Raw genomic sequence first — 25,236 nt, forward strand, 5'->3', positions numbered from 1 at the left:
CCCAGTGCTGGACTGCCACACTGCTCACATCGCCTGCAAGTTTGCTGAGCTCAAGGAGAAGATCGACCGTCGTTCTGGCAAGAAGCTTGAGGACAACCCCAAGGCTCTCAAATCTGGAGATGCTGCCATTATTCTTATGGTCCCTGGCAAGCCCATGTGTGTGGAGAGCTTCTCTCAGTACCCACCTCTGGGTAAGTATCATCATTTATGTTGCCATTTACATTATGTACGCAACATTAATTAAATGTTCTGCTTTAATTTGAACTCTCTGCCATCCCACTAATAACTTTCAGGTCGTTTTGCTGTGCGTGACATGAGGCAGACTGTTGCTGTTGGTGTCATCAAGGCCGTTGAAAAGAAAGTCTCCACTGCTGGCAAGGTGACCAAGTCTGCTCAGAAGGCTGCCAAAACCAAATGAATCGTCCCGTCAGACACCCAGCAATCCTCGCTGACATCATACTCTGCAATGTCTCAGATCCTGAGCACGGTGTTAAAGGACTGGCTTATGTTGATAAAAACCCACCGTAAAAGTTTCAGAAGGAAAGGAGTCGACCATGTATTTCTGAACACCTTGTTATAAAAATAAACAATGATCATTCAGTCTGTGCCATTATTCTTTCATTTCAAAGTCAAGGCATTATGAATGGGTGCTTTCATGAATACATTATTTTTGAACATGATAAATAAAATGATTCATTTAAACTGTTTGCCATCCATAGAAAGATGCTTTTAAAACCCACTAAGGGTTAACAATATATACTTTTTTCAGCACATTACAAAAGGCTAAGGGCTTTGTACAAGAAGACAGTGCTTTCAGCTGATACAGCACATCTGTGACACCTGCTGTCACACGAGAATGAAGCAGGTAAACATCAGGCAGAGAGCTGTTCCTTAAGTTTTGGTTTTACATCACTGAAACACAATCACAACCTGAACCTTTTATTGTGAAGTGAAAGATTGTCTGATGTGGTGAAGATGAGTTTAGAATCAATATCCACTTGTGATGTATCTATGTGTTAAAAGATCATATTCTTCAGACCAGGAACTGGGTAAGTCTGGATTGATGCATACAGTACGCTTGTGAAAATTTAGATTGATACATTTTGGTTTTACTGTATAATGAAGTTCACTAGCTTTAACTGTCTGTAAGTTTTATTAAGTGCTTTGTAATTTTTCTGTTCTTGTTACAAACTACACATAAATACATCAAACATTCCTGATGCCTGTTCTGACTGTTTTTAGCATTTTATAATTTCTTTGATTTTCTATTTCTTACACTTTAAGTGTATGATCACCATCAAGCTCTCAAGCGTTACACAATTCTCTGTAAAACAATAATGATATCAGTATGGGTTGAAAATGAACACAGAGTTGCTAATAAATAACTATCTATTATTTTTACATATTATTATTTTATCCATGAGAAACAAGCACATCTAGCACATTTCTATACATAATTCATTTGCTTTTATACCGCATTCAAATTTAAGGCTGGATTGAGTGTCACAACGGAGGACCAAACACTGTATATCCGACCTTGGGGTTTTCACAGCTTTATTATGGAAAGTCAAAGGAGATCAAGTAATGAGGAAGACTTAACTGCTCTTTATTATTGATTGTATTGTATCTATAGAAAAGCATTATACTTACACTTGTTCTGTTATCATAAAGTTGAGCTGGACCACTTGATCAGACAGAGAGGTTTAGATCTACGGCTGCATAAGCTTGAGATAGTGAAGAATGATGATCAGCCCTTCTTCAGGGAGGTCTCAGTTCTCACCAGTGGCAGCTATTATGAGATGGTGAAGGTAAAAAGTTTGAATGATAATACTGAGAGCAATAATCTAATAGTGTCTTACATTCTCACACTGAAAAAGAACTGATGCAGTTTCATGGAAATAAAAAGACGTGTTGTGAGAGTCATTTCAATAATGTCGGTATGAACAAACACTTATGTTTATAGTAGGTTGTGTTATAGAATAATGTCATGATGCACCTAACCTTTTCTCTCCTTTCTTAGGAAACTTTGCATGTGGCTTCTGAAATGTCTGATTGAGGGGCTGAAGCAGCAGTATCCTAAAGAGCTTGAGCCTCGTGTTCCTACCATGGGAAAGCAGACTTCTTCTATGTTCCTTTCAGACAGAGTGCAAGATACCCTTTGGTCTCCAGGCCAGCTCTCTGTCTCCTTCATGAAGCTCTTTGGATACTTTGAGCGATGTGCTCTAAATGGTTCACTACCCCACTTCTTTGTTCGAGAACATAACCTTTTCTCCCCACTTGCATTTCCCAAGAGAGCTCTTGTATTTCTGACTAATGCTTTGAGGGAGCAAAGAGAACTGGCACTCCCTGTTTTGAAGGTACCAAGTTCTACCTCTGCTCTTGTTCCTGTCACTGATGCTGTGATTCACCCAATCAGTGGCACAGACAGCATTGTTGCTTATGACAGTTCTTTTAAGCATGTATATGTATGCTTACTGGTTGTTATTCTGTGTGTAGGAATCAAATGTGTATTTCAAACATGAATTTCCCAATATGGAAAGGTAATCACTGTGTGATACAATATTATTTAAAAATATATTTAATGTTTGTTCATTTAAGTATTTAACTCTGCATTTTTTGACTGTCCCAGGGCAGAGTTCATTGGATTTGATAGAGTGAAATTGATTGCTGTTAAACTCTTCTCTTTCCCTAGTAAAAACGTAATGTAATAACATGTATGTAATAACATATGCTGAACAGTCTCTGCTGGATTACATAATTCTGTTTAATGTTTCCTTATTATGAACAATGTTGATTTAAATAATAATTTCCAATTACCAGTCGGTTAATAAAAATTTTATTTATTTTATTTATATTTTCTCTCCAATTACTGAAAACTATTTCCCCTTAACCAACTTGCTGACTTATTTTCTGTCCTCGACTCCAATTTTGTAGTCTTTAAAAGTTACCGGAACCGTAATTTTTTTGTACGTAATTTTTCGTCCCTCAGCGCAAAGCATGCTGGGCAGTGTAGTTCTGAGGACTCAACCCGCTGCATAAATGCTCTGCGCCGGAAGTATATCGTCCTCTTCTAAGTGATCAAACATGGCGGTGAGTAGAGCAGAAGCTTTCACCACGAAGGACTATCATTAAAATCAACAAACATCTCCTTGTATGCATGCAATAATTACGTGAAGCACACCTTAATGAGTCCCTGTTGCTGTGAAATACAGAATTAGGACAGTATTTGTTGCCAGAATGGTATGATGCGGTAGATATCGGTGTTAGCTAAATAGTGTGCTGTAGAGCCGAGACGGCACGTCATTGACTAGCTTAAAGTTACTAATGTGCTTCCAATACTACATGTACCGGATGAATAAACGGCAGCTCCGTTGTATGTAACGTTAGTATTCAATATTGATAGTTTGTGGCTTATATTTCCATACTAGTGGTGTCTGAAATGGTGGATGTGTGCGGGCATGTTCATTTCCATTCCGGGGCCATATGTAATATTCTCTTGTCCAGCACCTCATTTTTAAGACCTGTAGTTTTATTTTGGTAAAGTTTTAGCACGAAGTTGAGCGAGCTGGCGAGATTTGAAAAGACACCTTTTTCCTGACAACTAATTGTTGGGCTGTATGTCGTTATACAGGACCAGGGTGAGAAGAAGGAGAACCCCATGAGGGAGCTGCGCATCCGCAAGCTGTGCCTGAACATCTGTGTGGGGGAGAGCGGGGACAGACTGACCCGTGCTGCTAAGGTGCTGGAACAGCTGACTGGCCAGACTCCTGTCTTCTCCAAGGGTAGGTGGATCTTTTTTCTTTTTCTTGCTAGTGGTTGGAAATGATTGCACTCTGCTACATCTCATGACCGTGGATTTTAACTTTGTTGGTGTTAGTGAAGTTGTGTCATGCATTAAGTGAAAATGTCTTCCACCAGCCCGCTACACTGTGCGATCCTTTGGTATCCGTAGAAATGAGAAAATTGCAGTCCACTGTACTGTTCGTGGAGCCAAGGCTGAGGAAATCCTGGAGAAGGGACTGAAGGTAAAAGGAATGCATTTATGGCAATAGACTGCTTGGTATTTGGCGTTCTAAAATTAGCCAGGGCTGTATTTCACTCATTGTCCATAGTGGGTTCTTTTAAAGTTATTTTTATTTTGTGCAGGTGCGCGAGTACGAGTTGAGAAAAAACAATTTCTCAGACACCGGAAACTTCGGCTTTGGTATCCAGGAACACATTGATTTGGGCATCAAGTATGACCCAAGCATTGGAATCTACGGCTTGGACTTTTATGTGGTGAGTTGAATTTTATTGTTCCAAAAGAGTCACATTTATGCATACATTTACATTACAGCTGCTGAATCTTATTTATACATTTCCTGTGGATTAAGTAGGTTTAGTTTGATTTATGTATGTTATTCTGCCACTACATGTGCTTTATGAATATCCATTTTAAAACCAAAATACCAATTCTACTGTAGGTGGTTTAATTTTTAGGATTCATTTTTTGTTTTAGGCTGTCTGAAACCAAAAGTTAATGAAAACCTCAAGAAGCCATTGGGTACATTGATTTAAGAACAACTAACATGGAGCAGAGTACTAAAAACAGTAAAGCAAATGTAGTAAATTGATTAATAATCCTCCCGTCACATCCTTTCACATTTCCAGGTTTCTCAGCAGCGGAAGTCGTCATAGTTGGGTAAACTTAAATGGTGGTGGATTGGAGACTAAATTGAAAAAAAATTGTGATTCCATTTGCTCCGATAGCAAAAGAATAACTCCACAACTTGGATATAAAATATATATAAAAGAGAGAGATGGGGATAATGGCAGTCAGAGGAGAAAACAATGTCAAATTTACCTGCACGCTAATTACATGAATTAGAAACACTCTTACAGCAGTGATAACTAGTTTTTTGTGATTTGATACAAAGGTAATATAAATCAAAGTGTTATAAATGTACATGCAGTCCTTTTTAAAATGAAAAACTTTACAGGATTTGCGATGACCATTAAATTATCACAATCTGTAAAAAGGGTCCATATAGTTCTTCACCGGTGTGTAGCAGAACAGTTCTCGAGCAACACACAGATGCAGTTGTATAGCAATACTAATGTAATAAGCTCACAGGTGAATATATACATGGAGTATTTTACTGTGGCTTCAAAAGTAGCTCAGCCAATAATACATTCTGGAACTATCCATATTAAAACCAATATTACTAATGTGAATGGGTGGTAGTGCAGTAAATATGAAAGCGATCACGTCTTTTAATTTCATGGTTATTTTTGGCAATTATGAATAACCAGTCCAAATCTGTTTACTATAGGTTCTTTGCAGACCTGGTTTCAGCATTGCTGACAAGAAGAGGAAGCAGGGCCGCATCGGCGCCAAGCACCGTATCTGCAAAGAGGAGTCAATGCGCTGGTTCCAACAGAAGGTGTTTAAATTGCTGATACTTTACGTTGATTCCATTCCCAAGCAGTCTTATGTTCAAATAAATGTATGAAAACGTAGCTAGCACAGCTGGTGACCTTATTGGCTGCCTTACACTGTGTACTAGTCATCTTTTTACATTTTAAAACTGATTTTGTTAGACCACATTAATTTGCCAGGATGATTTGCCCTTTTTGCACTGGTAGCTTTAATATTGAGACATGCTATTTTTTTGTCTTTAGAGTACCATCTAAACTGATAAATTGTACTGTTGTTAAACTGGGGCAACTGTAATATAGGTGAATCTTGTTTTAAAGTGTTTTCCAAGGCAGTTAAAATGTTTCTGTAAACAGTGTAGTTGAGTGGATATTGTACTTGTTTTTAATATTCATGAATTTACTTACACTTACTTTGTTTGTCTTTCAGTATGATGGCATCATCCTCCCTGGCAAGTAAAGGACCACCTTTTCCCCCAATTTGTTAAAAACAAATAAAAGAAAAGCCCAAATGTGATGCTGTCCATGTGTCTTTATTTGTTGAAGTACAACACTGGCGTTGCTCACTTAACATAGTTTGTATTAGTGTTGCATGTGAATAAATCAATGAAGTATATGAAATGACTTGTTTGCACTTTAAAACTGAAATGTCAACTGTAGTTATGTAGGTGGTACACATTTTAGGAAGTTTATCACTTCTTAATAGCCATTGGGTTTGACCTCTTTAATTCTAGAGACTTGTGTGGTGGGTCTAAATCCTTTCTCTCACTGTTGAGGGCTGGTTTGTGATTGTTGCAGTGAATGTTGCAAAGAAAAACAATTTCATTTATTTTTAACAGGTTTTATTCAGTGAAATCCCAGATATCTATTACCAGACAACACTTCAATCCAGGGTCTAACCTGCTACAATTTTCATTTAATGCGTTTATTTCCATTTGGCTATTTATTAAATTGTTGATATTTTGTTGGGTATTTTTACTGGTTCTTTTAAGAAGGTTTTGTTTTATACGGTTTAGAGGTGCTTTGACCTCTACACAGGCAATTTAAGACCCTTTAATATAACGAAAATACATAAAAGGGTTCAACAGGAAATATGGTAAGCATGGTTTTTATTTATTTTTCATTACTAGTCTAAAAATGTTGGTTAATAAGTGGTATTCTGCACATGCTTTGGTGGGCAATGTCAGTAGTTTGGTGCCTACTTGTGTGTCTGAGGGTGGTATTGACTTTTGCATTGCACCTTTTTGCATATAAGAAATTCAAGTACGCCTGAACAACTTTTGTAGTTATTGGGTTTGGTTGAGAGAAAATCGATAAACTTGATTTAAAAAGCAAAACAATAAATAAACTCATATTACTTAATTCAGTGCGACTAAATTAGATAATCCAAAAATGGTATTTTCAATAAAACTGGCTCAATTTCTAAAAATACCTCTCTAAATTTCTTGCACTGCAGACTCTCTTGTGAAATGTACCTTTCACATTCATTATATGGGCCCTAGGAAGTACCTTGTATTTTAACTCCCTGTATACCTAATGCATCTTTGGAGTTTAAGAACAAGACTTAAAAACAAAGACATCTGTGCTTTTCCCTTCATGTTGTTGTTCTTTTTACATTCTACTCTTTACATTTCCATTTCACCTATACAACTCTCTCTCTCACTCTCTTTTTTTTCTATACCCAACAATCACTTCTTTCACCCTGTTTCTTTCTTGCTCTTTGTTTTTCCCAGCTTTTCTTTCTCATGCAGTGTTATGCTGTGTCACACTGCTCTGATCTTCATGGGAAGGTGTGTTCCGGTGTCTGCGGGATGTGTGACGTGGGGGCAAGGGAAGGGCACAGCAGGACACCCCCACAATTGGTTCCGGCAGGTCTTCCACTGTTGACCAGCTGTCAGTGCCTGGGTCATAGCGTTGGACTGCTGACTTGTAACGTTTCTCTGCTTCATTCCATCCTCCTAGCAGGTACAGATGATCTCCCAGTGGAGACATACCAGCTGTGCTCACTCCCAGGGGCAGGGTGGCAGCTCTGGTCCACTCCTTGCTCTCAGGGTTGAAGACCTCCATGGTCATCACATCAATGCGGACTCCACCGGGACCAAGTTGGCTACCTCCTACCACGTACACCTTGTCACCTACTGTTGCAGAACAGTGCCAGCCACGTGGTGTTTCCAACTCTCCCTGCTCGCTCCAAGTGTCATTGTCAATGCTATAACAAATGACAGAGCGAGAGTAAGCACAGTTAACATACCCACCAGTCACCAAGATGTCTCCCGATGGTAGGACGGCACTAGCATGGCAGCATCGTGGCATATCCATTGGCGTACGGAGTTGCCAAGTGTTGGTAGAGGGCTGGTAGCTCTCAGTGGTGGCCAAGAGGCCATCAGTGTTGCGACCACCAATGGCATAGAGCCGTCCACCAGTGGCCACCAAACTGAAGTGGGTACGTCGTTGGCGCATGCTGGTAAGATGCAGCCAAGTGTTGAAGCGAGGATCGTATCTGAGGATCAGAAGGTATTAAAGTCAAGTCTGTGTATACAATTTTAGACTAGGGGTATCCAATCCTATTCTTGGAAGGCTACATTCCTGCAGAGTGACAAAATGCCTGGAGCCACCTGATAATTTTGAAGCCCTTGATAAGCTAGTTAAGTTGTGTTTAATTAGGTTTGGGACTAGCCTCTACTGGAAAGTGGGACTCCAGGAGTAAGATTTAACCACCCCAGTTGCAACCTGATTAATAGGGTCTAGAGATGACTAAATTATTTGTTATACCTGCTAAGTGTGCCAACAGCATGTTTAGCCTGGTTTCGGGCATCATTTTGATCTTCTCCTCCTGCCACATACAGGAATCCATCCATCACTGCCACGCATTGGTTGAAACTCTTTGCAGGCAGCTGGGTAAGATGACGCCACGTAGCCGTTCCCTCTCGTGGATCTCTCCAAAGAACCTTTGTACAGTAAAACAGGCAAGTGAGCAATCAAAAGAAAATCAAAAATATATTTCCTTATGCAGACAGAGCAGGGAGTTTTGTCCTACTCCTGGAGGACCGCATTCGTACACACAATGTTTGACTCTAACCCTAATTATACCATATTAGAAACATTCAGGCTGGTGTGTTGGAGCAGGACAGAGGTAAACTCTGCTGAAAGGTGCTTCTCCAGCCATAAATCAAGAGTATTACATGTTATGGACTTTGTCCAGAGGTTGTACATTTCTTCAATACGTACCTCTCGACTTAGGGCACGCTCAGTTAGTGAAGGACGACCCCCAATGGTTAGAAGAGTATTCTGGCTTCCGCGGACCTTTGTGTGTCGTGACTGCAATGTGTTCTGCTGGTAGGGTAGCAAATGGTAGTTCATGGCATCCACCAGAAGACGATGACACCGAGGATCTAGCATCATACGTGCCACTGGCTGGATCTCACTAACCAGCTCATTGGCAGGGATGGTCTCAAAGCGCACATGAGACAGCAGTTCTGCAGCATGTTCTTGCCTCCTTGGGTCAAAGTCTAACCACTTCATTGCAATCTAGGTTCCAAGAAAAGTTCAAGTGAGTTATCTACATTTAGTATCTAATTCAGTCTACTTTATAAATTGTGTACATATTTATAACCTTCTCACGACTCTAGCTCTTTTTTACAGTATGTGCTGTGTATTTAGCGTTTGGGTCACTGCATAAATAGGACTTGCTAAGCTTTTGCGAAACCTTTACTCCTCTTGCCCTTCCATTCTTTTTCCTTACACTGACCTGAAAGGTAGTGACCTCCGAAGGAAGAGCTAGGTTGTCATCTTGGAGGAAAGATGTGATCTGCTCCAGGGTGAGTTGGTTGAATTGGGTTGTCTCAGCAAACTGAGCAAAATTCTCTAGAATGTAGCGCCGGGCGGCTTCTTGGACAGGCATCAGGCCATATGCAGCACCAATATTCCACACGTACACACAAGTGTGCGCATTCAGCTCAGCCATCAGAAAGTCCATGCACATCTGGAGAAGATGAGGGATTTGCAGGGTGCTGGCTGCAGACACAGTGCAGCCAATGGTGTATAGGGACATGTGCACACGGCCCAGGTAAGCAAAGGTAATCACATTGGCAAGTCCTGGGGGAAAATATAATGCATATATGTAATGGTGTTTTAATATTTATGGCTTAACCATAACTTCAGACATGATTCCAGTTGCTTGGGTCACTCAAAAGATTGGGTGAACTTTAAGAAATGAAGCTAGGTTAGTTGTCTTCAACCCTGCTCCTGGAGACATACTATCCTACAAATTTTAGTTCTAACCTGATCAGCACCAGAATTGTCCTGAATGCTTGAATTCATGCATGTTTGATGAGAGTTGGAGCTACACTCTGCAGGACAGTGGGTCTCCAGCCGCACAAGTGAAAACCTCAGTGCAAGGTAATATCTCTTAAGGCTTACCGAGAGGTGAGAGGGTAGGGAGTTCCAGTCGTTTGAGTCCAGGGTCCTTGGCCAGGACTTCACGAAGATACTGGCTGACTGAGGAAATTACTAGCTTGTGAACATCGAATGCCTTGGTTTTGCAGGCTATTTCCATGTCAGTGAGGAATCGTTCCTGTCTCATGCGGCTCAGCTCCTCCAGCAGAGCAGATCCATGCAGGGGGCGGGTGAGCTCACTGCCCAGGCCAAAACCTTTCTCCCCAGCTTTAATCACAGGAGGTGGCAGGGGCACCCCATTGAGCCGGTTTAGCTGCTCAACATTAAAAGGAAGCTCAAGCTTCTTAATACCAGGCTCTGGGACAACCACTTCACTCTCAACAGTTGTTGGTTCAGAAATGGACTTCTTAGGCCGTGGTGACTTCTTCTTGGGAGCCATTGTGATGGGTAGGCTGGTTAGATGATAGCTTTTTATCAGTTTATTTGTGTTTCTTTGAAGGTTTTTACTGACAGGCTGATTTTGAATCACAAAAGCACAGATTTACCAAGATACTATATGGACAGACAGACGCACTACACTTGCAAACTAACAGTGGAGGAGTGTGATCCTCGTCAGCGCGCACCACCTGAAAAGAAACAGATAAACATACAGTAGGTATGAGTTCAATAAATATCAAATCATGGTCAGCATAGATAGGTTTACACTTGATCTCATCTCACTTTTTTTTTTTTTTTTTTTTTTTACAAAAGGACGATATAAGGCTGATTGAAATGTGCATGTTGTCTCGTAGGGGAGTTTCCAAAAATATAGCCATGGTTATAATTTGTTATAATCAAGTTAGTTTGCAAGTAACACACATATTTTTGTATTCCAGATTTAAGGGATTTAAAAAAAGTATATTTCATAGTCTCTCTGTTGATATACACGCATTGTAATATCCTTACAGGACACTATATGCAGTTTTGTTACATTTAATGTTGAATGTAATGTACATTTGCATTACATCTGACTCTTATTACAGGATTCGGCATGTAGTAGAGATTGTGTTTATTCTTATATCAGTAATCTCCTCCCATTTGGCAGTTGTTATTGTTAAATATACTATATAAATATACAACTATTACAAGCTTATTACAGATTGCAGCATATTAAGTATTATTTTAGGTTGTTTGTAATCATCTCATTGAACATTTGTATGGTTTCAGACTCAGATAGGAGATTGGCTTGATAAGCTTGCAAAACCAGATCAAAGCAGACCTCCTCATAAACAAATAAACAAGCATGACTGAACTGTGGTTAACAGATGTCCTTACATCTCTTCTAAAAATATACTAAAGAATAGTGGGGGCTGTGCTGCTTAAATTACCCTGACACTGGCATCATTCCCTTCCTGCCCCCTCTCTCACCCCATCTCACCTAAAAACCTCCAGTCTGCGCCACAACACAAAGGTTTATCAGTGTTCTCAAAATTAGATGCAGTTGTTTTCATCCAAGGGAAACGCATGATATGACTCAGTCGTGGTGCAACGTGAATCCACCCATTTACCACGACAACCTTTTTCACCAATGACATAGATACAAAGGGCTGCTGCTTGAGTGTTATCAACAGGTGTTCAATCAGGCATTTTGGGGAAACAGAAGTTGGTAAGAAATTATGGATCAATATACCTATGAAATATGAGATATTCTTCTGAAAATGTTGCCAAGAACACATTAATATTCAACTTAGATCCAGTATATATACACATTTAATAAAATGGAAATAAATAAAATAGTATATCAAATCATTCTGTTATACCTTTCATAACCGTTGATAAACACCTTTTGTTTTAGTTTTTTTACAAAGTTTGGTTAAAAAAATAATTGGTGAATGAAAAACAAAATTTTTTGTTTTTGCCTGTTCATACCTTTTCATGTCTATTTTTTATTTTATTATTATTATTATTAATAACTTCGTCCTGGCATCCCCTACAAAGGACATAAAATAAAATGTGAATAAAATATCTTTATGCATGCTAAAAAAAATAATAATAATTTTTTACATTTCTTTTTTTTTTTTTCATTTGTTTCTTATGTTCCAACCAATGTAATTACATAAAAAATTCACAAAACTTTTATTTTATGGTTCTCAGGAGGATATGATTTAAATGTACATGTTGGACAATACCATGCTTAAAAGCCTGAATGTTAGGAAAGAAAATGTTTATGACAGCAAAAGGCAACAATGATTTTAGATTATATAAATAGATATAATAACATAATAATAACATTCTGTGATGGAAATGAGAGAGAAAAGTGTAATTTTCTTTAAATGGCATACTTTTGTTCTTGCTAAGGCTAAAGCGTTACAAAAAATAACCTTTTTCTACAAAAAAAAAAGCCTTTTTATTGTGTCTTTTTATTTTATTTTTAAAAGTATATTGTGCAAACCTTTCAGTATTAAGTTCCATCTTCACAGTTGTGTTTTTTCCCAGTCAGAATACTTTTATTCCTAGTTGGACCCTAAAATATGGCAAGATTTTCCAAGATTTGAAGGAACACAGAACATAAATATCTGAGAATTATAAAACTTGGTGCATTATGTCTTAATATGAGCTATATTTCTTTCTTGATGATAAATTAGATATCCAAATCATATGTTGCCTGCCATGATTTTTTGACACTATCATTTGGATCGGATCCATAGTTTTCTGCAGACGTTAAAATGATTTCAGGAGTGTTGCAACATAATGTCAGTCATAAAGCAATAACACCAACGTCACCTCTTAAATTACCCTACGGCAGCTGCTGACCCTGCATGGGCTTTGACATGCACACGTAAAACCACAGCACATTTGCAGCTATTTAGAGCACAGAGAGGAAAATGCTCGAAGGGGGTTTGCAGTAGTTTGATGAAAGTTTCAGTGATGGTCATCTGACCCAGATAGCTCAATGAAAGTCATCTGGAGTTCCTTTCAGGTTAATTGAAAAATTATAGGTTATCTGATGCTGTAAAGAAGATTTCACAACACAGGGTGAGAGGAAAACAGGGGGACAAGGTCATTTCTATACAGAGAAAGATAATAAGAGAGAATGAGAGGGTAACAGGAGATGGGACAGAAGCAGCTGTTATCAGTCCTAAAAGCTGAAGGCTTGGCTGTCTTTCTTCAGCCTTAGATGTAGTGTTGTGGAAAGTCCGACTAAAGTATTTGCGTGCCAACCTTCAACAAACTAATGGCTCTGCTTGTTATTTATAGAGTGAGAAACAACCTTCATGTTATTCTCTGGTTTTGACTCTGACTGGGTTGGTTAAATTTAGTCCACACCACAGTGGGATGCCTTTGATAAGAAAGTCTGCATCTGTGAAATGTCAGGGATGTACAACCAAAGTGATGTTTAGTTTCCATTAAATTCATACCAATTGAAACATGGCTATATGAAGTAAATGTATCACATGATTAAAATGTATCCTCTTATGACCAGAAAAAAAGTTTTTTCAATGACTTTACATTGTTTAGAGCATTAAAAACTATCTTAAAAAAAGATATTTCATGTCTATGTCTATTTTTTTTTTACCAGACTTTTTGTAAAGATGATTGTCAATTGTGTTATAACAGAATGATTCAATATACAATTTTACTTTCTGCAAAATGTTTGTAAAACAAACTTAAATGGGTTTTCTCATTATATATAATGTATCTATGAACTAAATCTAATTTGCATATTAATGTGTATTTGGGGCAACGTAATGAAAAAAGAAGTGTAATAATGGGAGTAACACTTGACAAGATTTTCATAATAATATATAATATTTCATAGAATATAATTTCTTTCCCTATTCATTTGTTACGTCTCCCAAAATGCGTAATAAACATGCTTTCAGTCCCAGTGTCCTCATATGAGGACGTGTGAAATCAACATCCTGTTTTGTAACAGAAAGTCATATTTTGCATTGAAACCCCATAACGTTTTCACGAGATGTTGATTTATGACACATAATTTAAAAATTAGACAGATTTGAATGATAATTACAAAATATTATCATATTTCCATAAGAGTGTCACTAAATCAATTTCAGACTTATTTGAAGACCAAAGAGAGGAAGTGGTCATGGTGAAACATCCAATCATTTAGTATCTCTGAAAAGTACAGAATATGCTTTGTACAGGACATCCAGACTTAAAACTGTGCATGTACAGTCTCAGAGAAATTCACTACAATATAATGTCCTCATATGAGGCCGCAGGGTTTTAAGAGGTTAAACTAAGTCCTGAAAGCTTTACATTCTAAATAAGGAGATGGGGAATCTAATTCATACATTGGAAGTGTAAGTAATGTTCTGTTGCTTTTAAAATATTAATATCAGTTCATTTTAATGTATAAGTATTATTATGTCCTAATGCATTGACCAAAACAAAGAAGAAGCAAAGTCAGAATGTTTACCTTTATTTTATAGCTCTCTTCCAGCTCTTCTTCTTTGTCCTTGCTTGTTCTTTCATTCGCTTTCTTTTAGTTCTTGAATCCACACTGTTTTCTTTCTTTCCTTGGTAATCTGTCTCTCACCGAATGTCTGTCTGTCTGTCTGTCAGAGCTCTGTTGGCAGCAGGAGTTAGTGGAAAAGAAGAACCAACCACGGGTCTGCAATACTCAGCCCCACCTACATATCTTTATCTATATACAGCCATCCAGCCCCCCCCCCCCAAACAAAACAAAAACAAAACACACTGTCCATATCCAGCTTGTCCTTCTAACACCAACCTTGAGCACTGTTTGAAATCATGTAAATAGCACAAATCAATAAATAAAATAAAATAAAGATACAAATTAAACAATGTTTTTTTTAAAGTACAAAAACAGAATGATCAAATGTAAAATTACATAGTCTACACTATATAAATAAAACTACTTAAACTATCTATATTTACTTATACATATCTACTTAAAACAACAGTAATTTAGTTAAGATCAGTGAGTGATTTTCTCTTTTTTTATTTTCTTAATCATAGACTGGGTTTAATATCCCGCCTGAAAATTGTCCCCAGCTAACTTGCAGTGGTAGCCTATTTTTAGGTGCAGCGTAATATCACTGTGCCTGCTGCACCCATAGTATGGCAGCAACGTTCCTTGATTATTACGCCGGAATAAGAGTTCCTACTAATAGTTCCCCCATATCACCCTAGAAAATCACAACTTTTCATTTTCTGTCGGTATTAGTACATGATGTAACTACAGAAGTTTTAAATAGGAAAAATACCGAAACTCTTTAGTGAGCGAGATGCTAATGGTCTATTAAGATCCAATGATCTATGCTAAGCTACAGCTAAAGTGCTAACGCCAGACCAGAAGATGTGCTGAATGGATTCAAAAAAGGTAAAACTCAACTGTTTATCTAAAATAGTAGAGTGTTTGAACTGTGACACCGACGCCATCTAGTAAATGATCATTTTAAATGGGTCAAATATGATGCGATTAAAAAATTTTCCTTTCCCTTTGGAGTGTTACAAGCTCCTTGTGCATAAAAAAGATCTGTCAAGTTGCAAAGACTAAAGTCTCAAATCCAAAGAGATATAGCTAAGATTTATCCACGCCCTCCTAAAATGTAGTTTTAAAACGCCCCCACATGTCTACGTCACTGTGTGGGAATATTTGCATAACGCTACCAAAATGTTCATACAAAGAAAGAAGGTGTAGCTTTTATACTCTCTGTTGCTGCCGGCACCATGTCATAGAGAAGTTGTGTGTTTCATTGTGAGAGCAAAACTACATTGTTTGGCCTTTCAAAAGATGCAAGGATCTATCAATACAGAGGTCACATTATTAGTCAAATAATTAAACACTAACCAATAGTCGATACGAGAATGAAGAGATGAGTCTTAGGGTGAAGCATAGTGGCAGATGGAGAACATTTTGCAGCTGGCTAATTAAAGGAATCAGAAACTTCAATTAAATATCCAAAACACTGGACCTGTCACCTCTGTGGAATTCTTTCTGAACACAGGATCCAACATGCTTTGTGTAGCATAGGCCTATTCTGCATAATCCAGCATGAGGATGAGAGCTAGAGAGAGAGATTATGACTCCATGTATATTCCTCCCCTTCACCAAGTGATTAGGATGATTTATTATAACAGAAGAATGACGTTCTTCCGGAATCTACGTCTGGAGTGACGGAAGTTCGCATCAGAGCAGTCAGAAACAACAGTAGGCCCCCACCACCACCACTACTGCTGCTGTTGTGGCTTCCGGGCAACATGCACCATCTGTAAACATGGCGGAGGAGATATTGGAAGCGGTTGAGAAGTTGCAGTTAAGGCTTGCAGAAAACCAAGAGCCTCGTAAGGTAAGGAACCTTTTCGGTGTGACGATGCGAATGATGTACGTCTCTTCTTTCTGTATGCCCGTGTCTCACGCACTTCGGCGGGTGTCTAGTCTGAGGTTCGATCAGCGCTGCTGTCCAGAAACCCCACGTATAGCTAACATTTATTTACAAGAGCAGCAGACCGAGAAATTGATGATCGGTTTAGATAGAGTCTAGATTAAGATTTTTTTCTACGCCTCGATGTACCGAGCTACTACAGCAGACACAGCATCGAGGCACTTTCCCAGAAGCTTGTGCTCAGTTATCAGAGATGTCAACCACAGCGATTTAATACCATAGCGGTGACAATTGAAGACAGGCCCTGAGTAAAGCAGTGGGGGTTATGTTGACGTTACTCCATAAGACACGATTCCTCCTCAACACGGAATAGTTATTACAATAAGGTGGAAATTTTTCATTAGATGCCTCAGAAAATGTTGTCTATTTGGGAAGCTCAGTGGGGTATGAGACCCCCCCCCCCATGTTCCTCTGTAGGTCACGATGACACTTAAGTGAAAATGCACTTAAATGTTTGTTTTGGTATTTCTGGCATTAAAGTGAATTTTTGACATGGCTTAACCAACTAATAATTATGTTACCTGGCAGTAATCTGTCATTGTGTACAATAAAATACCACTGTACTACTGTTATTTGGACATTGCACATTTTTACCCTTTTGATGTCTAAATGGCAGTTACTCTTTGAAATATGTAAACATCATGGTGTATGCTACTGCCAGTATTTTATCTATGTGGTTTGTCTGTATTTTGTATGTATTTGGGTATAATTTATGCATCACAGTACATATCTATTTTTTGCAGTTAGTTTTATAGAATGATGCATTTGGTATTTTAGGATAATTTGTGTTAAATACATTGTAAATTATAGCGTAGTGTAGTTTTCCACAAAGTTCACAGTTAAACAGTTTGATCACAAAGATTTTGACAAAATGTTCTTTCCAATATTGTTGTTGTCATGGCGCAAAATTAATGTTTTGCCTCAACTGTTAGTGGTGAGTGTTAATGGAAATTTTATCAACCATAAATACTTCTTATTGTCAATGAAACTTTTTTTTTTTCCTCTTCATCTTCTGTCTAGCTGCTGAAAACTCTCAAAAGGCTCGGGGAGCTTCCTATAACAGTGGACATCCTGGTGGTAAGATTAAAATATGACTTGGTTCTAAAGTATTACACTTGATTTGGTAAAAATGCAATTAGTTCTATGGCTTTTAATGTGTTTGTTTTCTTTGATTCTTTCAGGAAACAGGCATTGGAAAGACAGTGAATTCTCTGCGCAAACATGAATTTGCTGGGGAGTCAGCGAAGAACCTTGTGGCCAAGTGGAAAAAGCTGGTTCCAGAGAGATCTGCAGACAGGTTAGCTTTTTAAATTGATATATTAATATAGGGATCCTCCACCCCAAAATGACAATTTTGTCATCAGTCACTTTACCCCCATGTTGTTCCAAACCTGTAAAAGCTTTGTTCGTCTTCAGAACTCAATTTAACATATTATGGATGAAAACCGGGAGGCTTGTGACTGTCCCATAGAAAAGTGAGAAAGACGTCGTCAGAATAGTCCATCTGCCATCAGTGGTTCAATCTGAATTTTATGAAGTGACACGAATTCTTTATGTACAGAAACAAAACAAAAATAACAACTTTTTTCAACAATTTGTCTCCTCTGTGTCTCTGAGCTGAACGCAGGCAGCTTATGTTCTTCTGTGTCAGCTGCCCGCACAACAAGAATGCGCTGTTTTCGTTCAAATCAAAGCGTATATAATATATTAATATATTTAATCCAAAATGTATTAAATTGTGTTCTGAAGATGAAGAAAGCTTTTACGGGTTTGGAACAACATGGGGTTAAGTGATTAATGACAAAATTTTCATTTTGGGGATGAGTGTTCACATCATTGAAATTAACCATTTAAGGTAATAAGAACAGTGTAATTTTCCTCAAAGGGGAGAGATAAATGTTTAAAATCTGTTTATAAAGATTCTTGACAAAGCAACTGCGGTAAAATTTCTTAGTGTAAAGAAGTTGAAACTGAAATCATTGCTCTTAAGAATATTTTTGTTGTCATGATCCAAAATTAACTTTTTGCCACAACTGCCCGAAAATCCATGTGTCTTATGTTTCTTACTGGTCATGAAACTGCATATTGCATATTTATACATATACATATATATAAAATACTGTTCAAACGTTTGGGGTTGATGTTTCTTTTTTTAATATTTTTAAAAAGGCTCGCTAAGCCTACATTTATTTGATCAGAAATACAGTAAAAACAGTAATGTGGTCAAATATGATCACAAATTAAATTAACTGTTTGTTAATTTATGTTAAAAATGTACTCATGAGATGACAAAGCTACATTTTCAGCAGCCATTACTCAATTCTTCAGTGTCACATGATGCTTCAGAAATCATTGTTACATGCTGATTTACTTCTCAAGAAGCAATTTTTCTTCTTAATATTTTTGTAGAAACCGTGATACATTAGTTTTTCTGGATTCTTTGATAACTAGAAAGTTCAAAAGAACCGCATTGATCTGAAATAACAATGTTAAAGTCTTTACTGTCACTTTAGATCAACTTCATGGATTCTTGCTAAAGTGTAATAACCATATATATATATATATATATATATATATATATATATATATATATATATATATATATATATATATATATATATATATCTCTTACTGACCCCAAACCTTTGAACGGTTCTCAGTGCTGCTGACTTTTACTCAGATTAGATGTTTGAAGGGTATTCATTTTAGAACTCTGGTTGTGAAGTTGTTGTCTTGTGATATAAGAGATTAATAAGAATATGTTATATATGTTTCATGTTTATCAAAAGACCAAGTGTAAAGGAAGGGCATTCCCACTCACGAATGAATGAGTCTGGAGGGCACAAACGGGTTCGGGAGCGGTCTCCAGATGAACCTCCCCTCATGGAGGAGGAACAACATGAAGAGATGGCATACCAACATGACTACTCCCCCTCCCCTCCACAGCACTACAGCTCACAGTACAGACACAGCAGTGCAAGGGAGTATCAGTCAGATGAATATGAAAGCCCTCCAGAAGAGGAGCCGGAGCCCAGTCCTCCACGCAATGACATTAGACACTGCAAGCCACACAAAGAGCCAGTCAGAGAGCACAATTCCCAAGACATTGAGGAACAAGAGATACGGAAGAATCGTCCCACAGGTGTTGGCAGCAGTGAGGAGAGGACGCATAGAGCCGACAGAGAGCAACAGGGTCGCAAATCTAAACACAATCGACATTTAAGCCCACACGAGAACAAAAGGGAAAAGAAAGGAGGAAGTGATGGTAAGAAAGTTTTGCCTGCTTTTATTGTGGTTGACATTTCCGTTTTAAGTCAAAAAGATTTCATTTTTTTTTTATATAGAAGCAATATCCCTAAAACAATCTGTTGCTGGTCATATAATGAGAATATTATCAAAAAGTTTATTTATTTCACTAATTCCATTAAAAAGTGAAACTTGTATATTATATTCATTCATTACACACAGACAGATATATTTCAAATGTTTATTTTTTTAATTTTGATGATTATAACTGATAACTAAGGAAAATCCCAAATTCATTATCTCAGAAAATTACAATATTACTTAAGACCAATACAAAGAAAGGATTTTTAGAAATCTTGGCCAACTGAAAAGTATAACATGAAAAGTATGAACATGAAAAGTATGAGCATGTACAGCACTCAATACTTAGTTGGGGCTCCTTTTGCCTGAATTACTGCAGCAATGCGGTGTGGCATGGAGTCGATCAGTCTGTGGCACTGCTCAGGTGTTATGAGAGCCAAGGTTGCTCTGATAGTGGCCTTCAGCTCTTCTGCATTCTTGTGTCTGGCATATCTCATCTTCCTCTTCACAATACCCCATAGATTTTCTGTGGGGTTAAGGTCAGGAGAGTTTGCTTGCCAATTAAGAACAGGGATACCCTGGCCCTTAAACCAGGTACTGGTAGCTTTGGCATTGTGTGCAAGTGCCAAGTCCTGTTGGAAAATGAAATCTGCATCTCCATAATGTTGGTCAGCAGCGGGAAGCATGAAGTGCTCTAAAATTTCCTGTTATACGGCTGCGTTGACCTTGGACCTCAGAAAACACAGTGGACCAACACCAGCAGATGACATGGCACCCGAACCATCACTGACTGTGGAAACTTTACACTGGACCTCAAGCAACGTGGATTGTGTGCCTCTCCTCTCTTCCACCAGACTCTGGGACCCTGATTTCCAAAGGAAATGCAAAACTTACTTTCATCAGAGCACATAACTTTGCACCACTCAGCAGCAGTCCAGTCCTTTTTGTCTTATAGAAACTTCTGACGCTGTCTGTTGTTCAAGAGTGGATTGACACAAGGAATGCAGCAGCTGAAACCCATGTCTTGCATACGTCTGTGTGTCCACTCTTTGTGAATCTCCCCCACATTTTTGAATGGGTTTTGTTTCACAATCCTCTCCAGGTTGCGGTTATCTCTATTGCTTGTACACTTTTTTTTCTACCACATCTTTTTCATCCCTTTGCCTCTCTATTAATGTGCTTGGACGCAATGACCTTTTGTGTCTTGCCTCCTTGTGCAAGGTGTCAATGGTCGTCTTTTGGACAACTGTCAAGTCAGTAGTCTTCTCCATGATTGTGTAGCCTACAGAACTAGACTGAGAGACCATTTTAAAGCTTTGCAGATGTTTTGAGTTAATTAGCTGATTAAAGTGTGGCACCAGGTGTCTTCAATATTGAAACTTTTCACTATATTCAGATTTTCTGAGATACTGAATTTGGGATTTTCCTTAGTTGTCAGTTATAATCATCAAAATGAAAAGAAATAAACATTTGAAATGTATCAGTCTGTGTGTTATGAATGAATTAGTGAAATAAATCAACTTTCTGATGATATTCTAATTATATGACCAGCACCTGTACTCACAATGGCCACATTTGTTTAATCAGTAATACAGTAAAACAGTCAAACTTTCATATTATGTGAAAGTTATTTATATATTATACAGCCATATTTAGCTTATATATTGTGGTATTACAATTAAAAATAATTGTTTACTTTTACAATTTATTTCTGATGCAAAACTGAATTTTCAGTATCATTACTCCAGTTTTCAGTGTCTCATGACCCTTCAGAAATCATTATAATATTATAATGATAAGAAATTATTTATTTTTATAATCGAACAGCTGTGTTGCTTATTTTTTTCAGGCCATTATTTGATGAATAGAAAGTAAAAAAAAAAAAAAAAACAGCATTTATTTGAAATGGAAATCTTTTGTAAAATTGTAAATGGATTTAACTGTTACTTTTGATGAATTTATAAAAATGTCTCTCAGTAAATGACATAAAATTGAGTTGTTGTAAGTATAAGGTTTTAGTTGGGCCTGCTTTTGTCTCTTAAGGAAAATCAAGGGAGCGGAGGGAAGTTCCAGAGCCAGTGGACGAGGATGAGGAGCCATATGAGGCTCCAACTATGTCTTTCGAATCCTTTCTCACATACGATGCTCCAACCCCAAGTAAAAAGAAGAAAAAGCCGTCCTCGCGACCCCCTCAGCCTGCCGTCTTGCTTCCTTCTGCTTTCTCTAAGTCTGGCAAAGCCAACGGCACCAGTAGTAAACACTCAAAGCCATCCTCTTCCTCAAACACCACTTCTGTTGTTCCACAGAAACGCAGGAAGGTGAGGCTGAACTTGTTTCTCAGGCGAGGTGATGGGAAACCAGCCTTTGTCCATGCGTCGAAGGATTTCTAATTATTATTTCTCCAGGTAGTGGATGTGGTTCCCACTCTGCCTGATATCCCTTTGCCAGCTATCCAGCCCAACTACAGACCACTGCCCTCCATTGATCTTACACCACTGTCCCCACAAAGACGCAAAGGTATGCACTTTTGTGTTTTATAACACTTTAAATCAGACTTGAAAGAAACGGAATTAAAAAAAAACAAAATAAGTGTATTAATCCCAATGATTCTGTCTTCATGGACTCATAACAACATGTCTGTCTTCCCCAGTCCCACTGCCATATGAGGAAGAAGATGGTGGCTATGCAGGGCGACGACTGAACTCTAAAATGGTGGTGTACTCTGGATCCAAGACCTCGTATTTGCCGAAAATGATGTCTCTGTATGAACAGTGCATCAGAGTCCTACAGAACAATATAGACTGTGAGTTTTCCTAATCTCTGATGATTTGTTGTAATGGTAATTACTGATTGAATACTTTTTCATGGTGTTTAGCTCTAGGCAGTTTAACCATACACATTCAAGAATCACAGTTTGCTGTGTGTGATGAATGGGGTGACAGTGACAGCACTTTAAATTGCTATGTTCAAATCACAGCAGTAAAGTGAAAGTGACGTGACATACAGCCAAGTATGGTGACCCATACTCAGAATTTGTGCTCTGCATTTAACCCATCCAAAGTGCACACACACAGCAGTGAACACACACCCGGAGCAGAGGGAAGCCATTTATGCTGCGGCGCCCAGGGAGCAGTTGGGGGTTTGGTGCCTTGCTCAAGGGCACCTCAGTCGTGGTATTGCCGGCCTGAGACTCAAACCCACAACCTTAGGGTTAGGAGTCAAACTCTCTAACCACTAGGCCATGACTTCACATGATGCAATGATTGTTAGGGTTGGCTGAAGTGTTAAGTAGAAATTAACCTGAATTGAGTCAACTTTTTACTGATATTTATTGTATTTTCAATTAGCCATTGATGAAGTGGGTGGAGTGCCGTTTGAGATCCTGGAACCGGTTTTGGAGAGATGCACTCCTGAGCAGCTTTATCGGATTGAGCAGTGTAATCCAGTAAGTGTGTCAACAGTCACATGCGAATGATTTATTTCACAGTTATTATCTCATCTCTCATCTTTTTCTGTTACAGAACTACTTTGTATTCCTTTCAGAATGTTTTTTTTTTCTCTATTCTATTTTTGATCAAATAAATTCAGGGTTGTTGAGCATAATATACTTTTCCAAAAACATAAAAAATCCTACACACCCCAGACTTTGAACATTAGTTTATATTCTCCGTCATCATGCTTATTTCAAGATCAATACTCCATATGAAGTTCGAGCTTGTTTTTAGGCTATTCTTTCATTCCAAGCTTCTCTACTCAGTATTTCACAGAAGAGTCAGATGATCTGTGGATGAGACACTGCCAGCGGGATTTTAAACATGAACCTCGGCAAGAGTATGAATCTTGGAGGGAGCTGTATCTCCGGCTCCATGAAGAAAGGGAAGAGCGTCTGCGCAAGCTCACAGAGAACATCACCTCTGCCCATGCAAACAAACCTAAAGGTACATACAGTACCTACATTAGATCAAATGTACTGCACAAAAAACAGTGTAGCTCATTAAACTTTTCACACACTAAAAAACTCTTTCACTATATTGTTCACTTTTAACAGGACGGCAGGTTAAAATGGCTTTTGTCAATTCTGTCGCGAAGCCTCCACGAGATGTCCGCCGTATACAGGAGAAGTTTGGCACTAAAAATGGTTCTCCCAGCACAAGTGCTGCTCCTCCATCTGCCAGGTAAGTGAATGCTGCATTAGTCACACAGTTGTCAGTAGTCATGTAGATGACACTTCATCATGACGTTCCTGCTTACAATCTGCTTTCTGAGTTTCTTGGAAGTAAATGGAGGTGTTTTTTTTTTTTGTAACTCCATTTAAATAAATATGATGCTAATTCTTCATATACAGGATCAGACCAGCAACAAACTACAGCCTTCATAGCAAATCCAGTGATGGTGGTCATTCGTCAGTAAGCAGTCCACCTGAGTCCTCCTCACGCCCCTCTGCTCCCAGCATTGCTGGTGCTCACAGTGCCAGAGACAAACCACAGGTCAAAAGTGAGTCTCAAGAGGAAATGTTATTGCTGTTACATGTTTATCTACAACTGTCTCTACATAAATTTTCCTGTAGTCATTTATTTCTGTACTGTATGCTAACCATTAATATTGATAAGATCATGTCCAAATTTTGCTAATTTATTTCATTCAAACTGGTTGTTTGAATGTTTTTCAACACTTTTCTGCTCACTCTTTTTCAGAAGTTGCCCCAATGATGGCTAAGACTATCAAAGCATTCAAGAACAGATTTTCCCGGCGGTAAAGGGAAAAATGTTTATGTGTGTGTGATAGAAGAGAGAACGACTGATGGAGGAAACATTTTTTTTGCTGTAATGCTTCATAGAAAATGTGCAATGCCCTCTCACATCTTATCTTTTTATGCTTTTTTAATATTCTCAGTACAGTTCACTGGAAGCAATTACAGAAAATATCTACATCAGCAACCATCCATGCTCAATTATGTCATGTTACAAGTTTTTATAAACACAGAAAATTAGTGATACACTACAGATTACCATGTGACACCAGAACCCAGACTCTCTGTTGTATGTTTAATTGCTTACATTTCATTGCACTTTCATGGGACTAAGTATAGGATTTTATTGTAGAGTGAGAGGGAGAAGGAGATGTAAAAGTTCAAGGACTGTACAATTCCACACCATCGTATTTATTTTAAATCTTGGACCTGGCAGTTCTGGACCTTGCCTTGAATGAAAGATCAAGTCGTTTTAATAGATTTTATTAAGTGTTCTATGGACATTTTTAATAAAATCCATGTGTTGCCCTCACCACATGTTGTTCTTATTTGTTCATGAATATATTGATGGGAATTTAGCTTAAATTTAATACCGAATTGGGTTGGCTATTATGATTCGTTTTCAGCTTTTCACTATCACTCTGTCCTATCACCTAAAATGGAAATGATCATTATTTGCCATCTCTTGTTATCTCTTGTATGACTTTCTTTTCGTTAGTGGAACACAAAATGTAGTAAAAAATGACTATCGTTATGCCAAAAATATTTAATGTTTGAGTCAAAACAGAAAAAAAGAAGAATTCACAATGTGGACTGAGTAAATAATGTCATTGTCTTAATTTAATTTAATAAGTTCAGTTTAATAATGGCCCAGTCTGTCTTTTTTCCACTGTATTTACGACGACGCGGACTGACCAATGAAACGAGACGTTG

The 25,236-nt window shown here is 38.1% G+C and overlaps 4 protein-coding genes across 4 annotated transcripts; 3 read left to right on the forward strand and 1 right to left on the reverse strand.

Moving 5' to 3' along the window:
* Positions 1–136: 136 nt before the first annotated feature.
* On the forward strand, positions 137–2,533 carry LOC127934967 (cyclic GMP-AMP synthase). Its single transcript, XM_052532558.1, has 6 exons — positions 137–191; positions 294–379; positions 1,024–1,049; positions 1,852–1,933; positions 1,967–1,971; positions 2,021–2,533. Exons 1-6 carry the CDS (start codon positions 137–139, stop codon positions 2,520–2,522), a joined length of 756 nt encoding a protein of 251 aa, XP_052388518.1. The 3' UTR covers positions 2,523–2,533.
* A 427-nt stretch (positions 2,534–2,960) lies between these two features.
* Positions 2,961–5,932, forward strand: LOC127934872 (60S ribosomal protein L11). Its single transcript, XM_052532402.1, has 6 exons — positions 2,961–3,090; positions 3,632–3,782; positions 3,919–4,025; positions 4,147–4,278; positions 5,313–5,423; positions 5,846–5,932. Exons 1-6 carry the CDS (start codon positions 3,085–3,087, stop codon positions 5,873–5,875), a joined length of 537 nt encoding a protein of 178 aa, XP_052388362.1. The 5' UTR covers positions 2,961–3,084; the 3' UTR covers positions 5,876–5,932.
* A 710-nt stretch (positions 5,933–6,642) lies between these two features.
* Positions 6,643–14,401, reverse strand: LOC127934868 (kelch-like protein 31). Its single transcript, XM_052532396.1, has 6 exons — positions 14,234–14,401; positions 9,835–10,436; positions 9,164–9,510; positions 8,644–8,943; positions 8,188–8,363; positions 6,643–7,915 (listed from the first exon to the last, which is right to left on the reverse strand). The coding sequence occupies exons 2-6, from the start codon at positions 10,247–10,249 to the stop codon at positions 7,159–7,161; spliced, it is 1,995 nt and encodes a 664-aa protein (XP_052388356.1). The 5' UTR covers positions 10,250–10,436; positions 14,234–14,401; the 3' UTR covers positions 6,643–7,158.
* Positions 14,402–15,948: 1,547 nt separating this feature from the next.
* LOC127934869 (elongin-A) lies at positions 15,949–24,835 on the forward strand. Its single transcript, XM_052532398.1, has 12 exons — positions 15,949–16,130; positions 17,247–17,303; positions 17,408–17,523; positions 19,016–19,491; positions 21,597–21,871; positions 21,959–22,070; positions 22,204–22,356; positions 22,901–22,998; positions 23,311–23,491; positions 23,602–23,728; positions 23,899–24,047; positions 24,248–24,835. The coding sequence occupies exons 1-12, from the start codon at positions 16,059–16,061 to the stop codon at positions 24,307–24,309; spliced, it is 1,878 nt and encodes a 625-aa protein (XP_052388358.1). The 5' UTR covers positions 15,949–16,058; the 3' UTR covers positions 24,310–24,835.
* The last annotated feature ends 401 nt before the right edge of the window (positions 24,836–25,236 follow it).

The sequence above is a fragment of the Carassius gibelio genome, chromosome A19 (genome assembly GCF_023724105.1).
Source record: "Carassius gibelio isolate Cgi1373 ecotype wild population from Czech Republic chromosome A19, carGib1.2-hapl.c, whole genome shotgun sequence".
NCBI lineage: Eukaryota > Metazoa > Chordata > Actinopteri > Cypriniformes > Cyprinidae > Carassius > Carassius gibelio.

What these genes read in the sequence shown, in the direction of transcription:
- LOC127934967 (XM_052532558.1), top strand. Translation starts at nt 137, where the DNA reads ATGGTCCCTGGCAAGCCCATGTGTGTGGAGAGCTTCTCTCAGTACCCA. An exon ending in CTCTCAGTACCCACCTCTGG is followed by an intron (nt 192 to 293) that starts GTAAGTATCATC and finishes AATAACTTTCAG; the next exon opens with GTCGTTTTGCTGTGCGTGAC. An exon ending in AAGTCTCCACTGCTGGCAAG is followed by an intron (nt 380 to 1,023) that starts GTGACCAAGTCT and finishes ATGTGTTAAAAG; the next exon opens with ATCATATTCTTCAGACCAGG.
- LOC127934872 (XM_052532402.1), top strand. An exon ending in TCCTGGAGAAGGGACTGAAG is followed by an intron (nt 4,026 to 4,146) that starts GTAAAAGGAATG and finishes TATTTTGTGCAG; the next exon opens with GTGCGCGAGTACGAGTTGAG. An exon ending in TGCGCTGGTTCCAACAGAAG is followed by an intron (nt 5,424 to 5,845) that starts GTGTTTAAATTG and finishes TTTGTCTTTCAG; the next exon opens with TATGATGGCATCATCCTCCC.
- LOC127934868 (XM_052532396.1), bottom strand. Translation starts at nt 10,249, where the DNA reads ATGGCTCCCAAGAAGAAGTCACCACGGCCTAAGAAGTCCATTTCTGAA. An exon ending in CCCTACCCTCTCACCTCTCG is followed by an intron (nt 9,511 to 9,834) that starts GTAAGCCTTAAG and finishes ATTTTCCCCCAG; the next exon opens with GACTTGCCAATGTGATTACC. An exon ending in GCTGTTGGCACACTTAGCAG is followed by an intron (nt 7,916 to 8,187) that starts GTATAACAAATA and finishes TCTGATCCTCAG; the next exon opens with ATACGATCCTCGCTTCAACA.
- LOC127934869 (XM_052532398.1), top strand. Translation starts at nt 16,059, where the DNA reads ATGGCGGAGGAGATATTGGAAGCGGTTGAGAAGTTGCAGTTAAGGCTT. An exon ending in TTCCACAGAAACGCAGGAAG is followed by an intron (nt 21,872 to 21,958) that starts GTGAGGCTGAAC and finishes TTATTTCTCCAG; the next exon opens with GTAGTGGATGTGGTTCCCAC. An exon ending in GGATTGAGCAGTGTAATCCA is followed by an intron (nt 22,999 to 23,310) that starts GTAAGTGTGTCA and finishes TTCTCTACTCAG; the next exon opens with TATTTCACAGAAGAGTCAGA.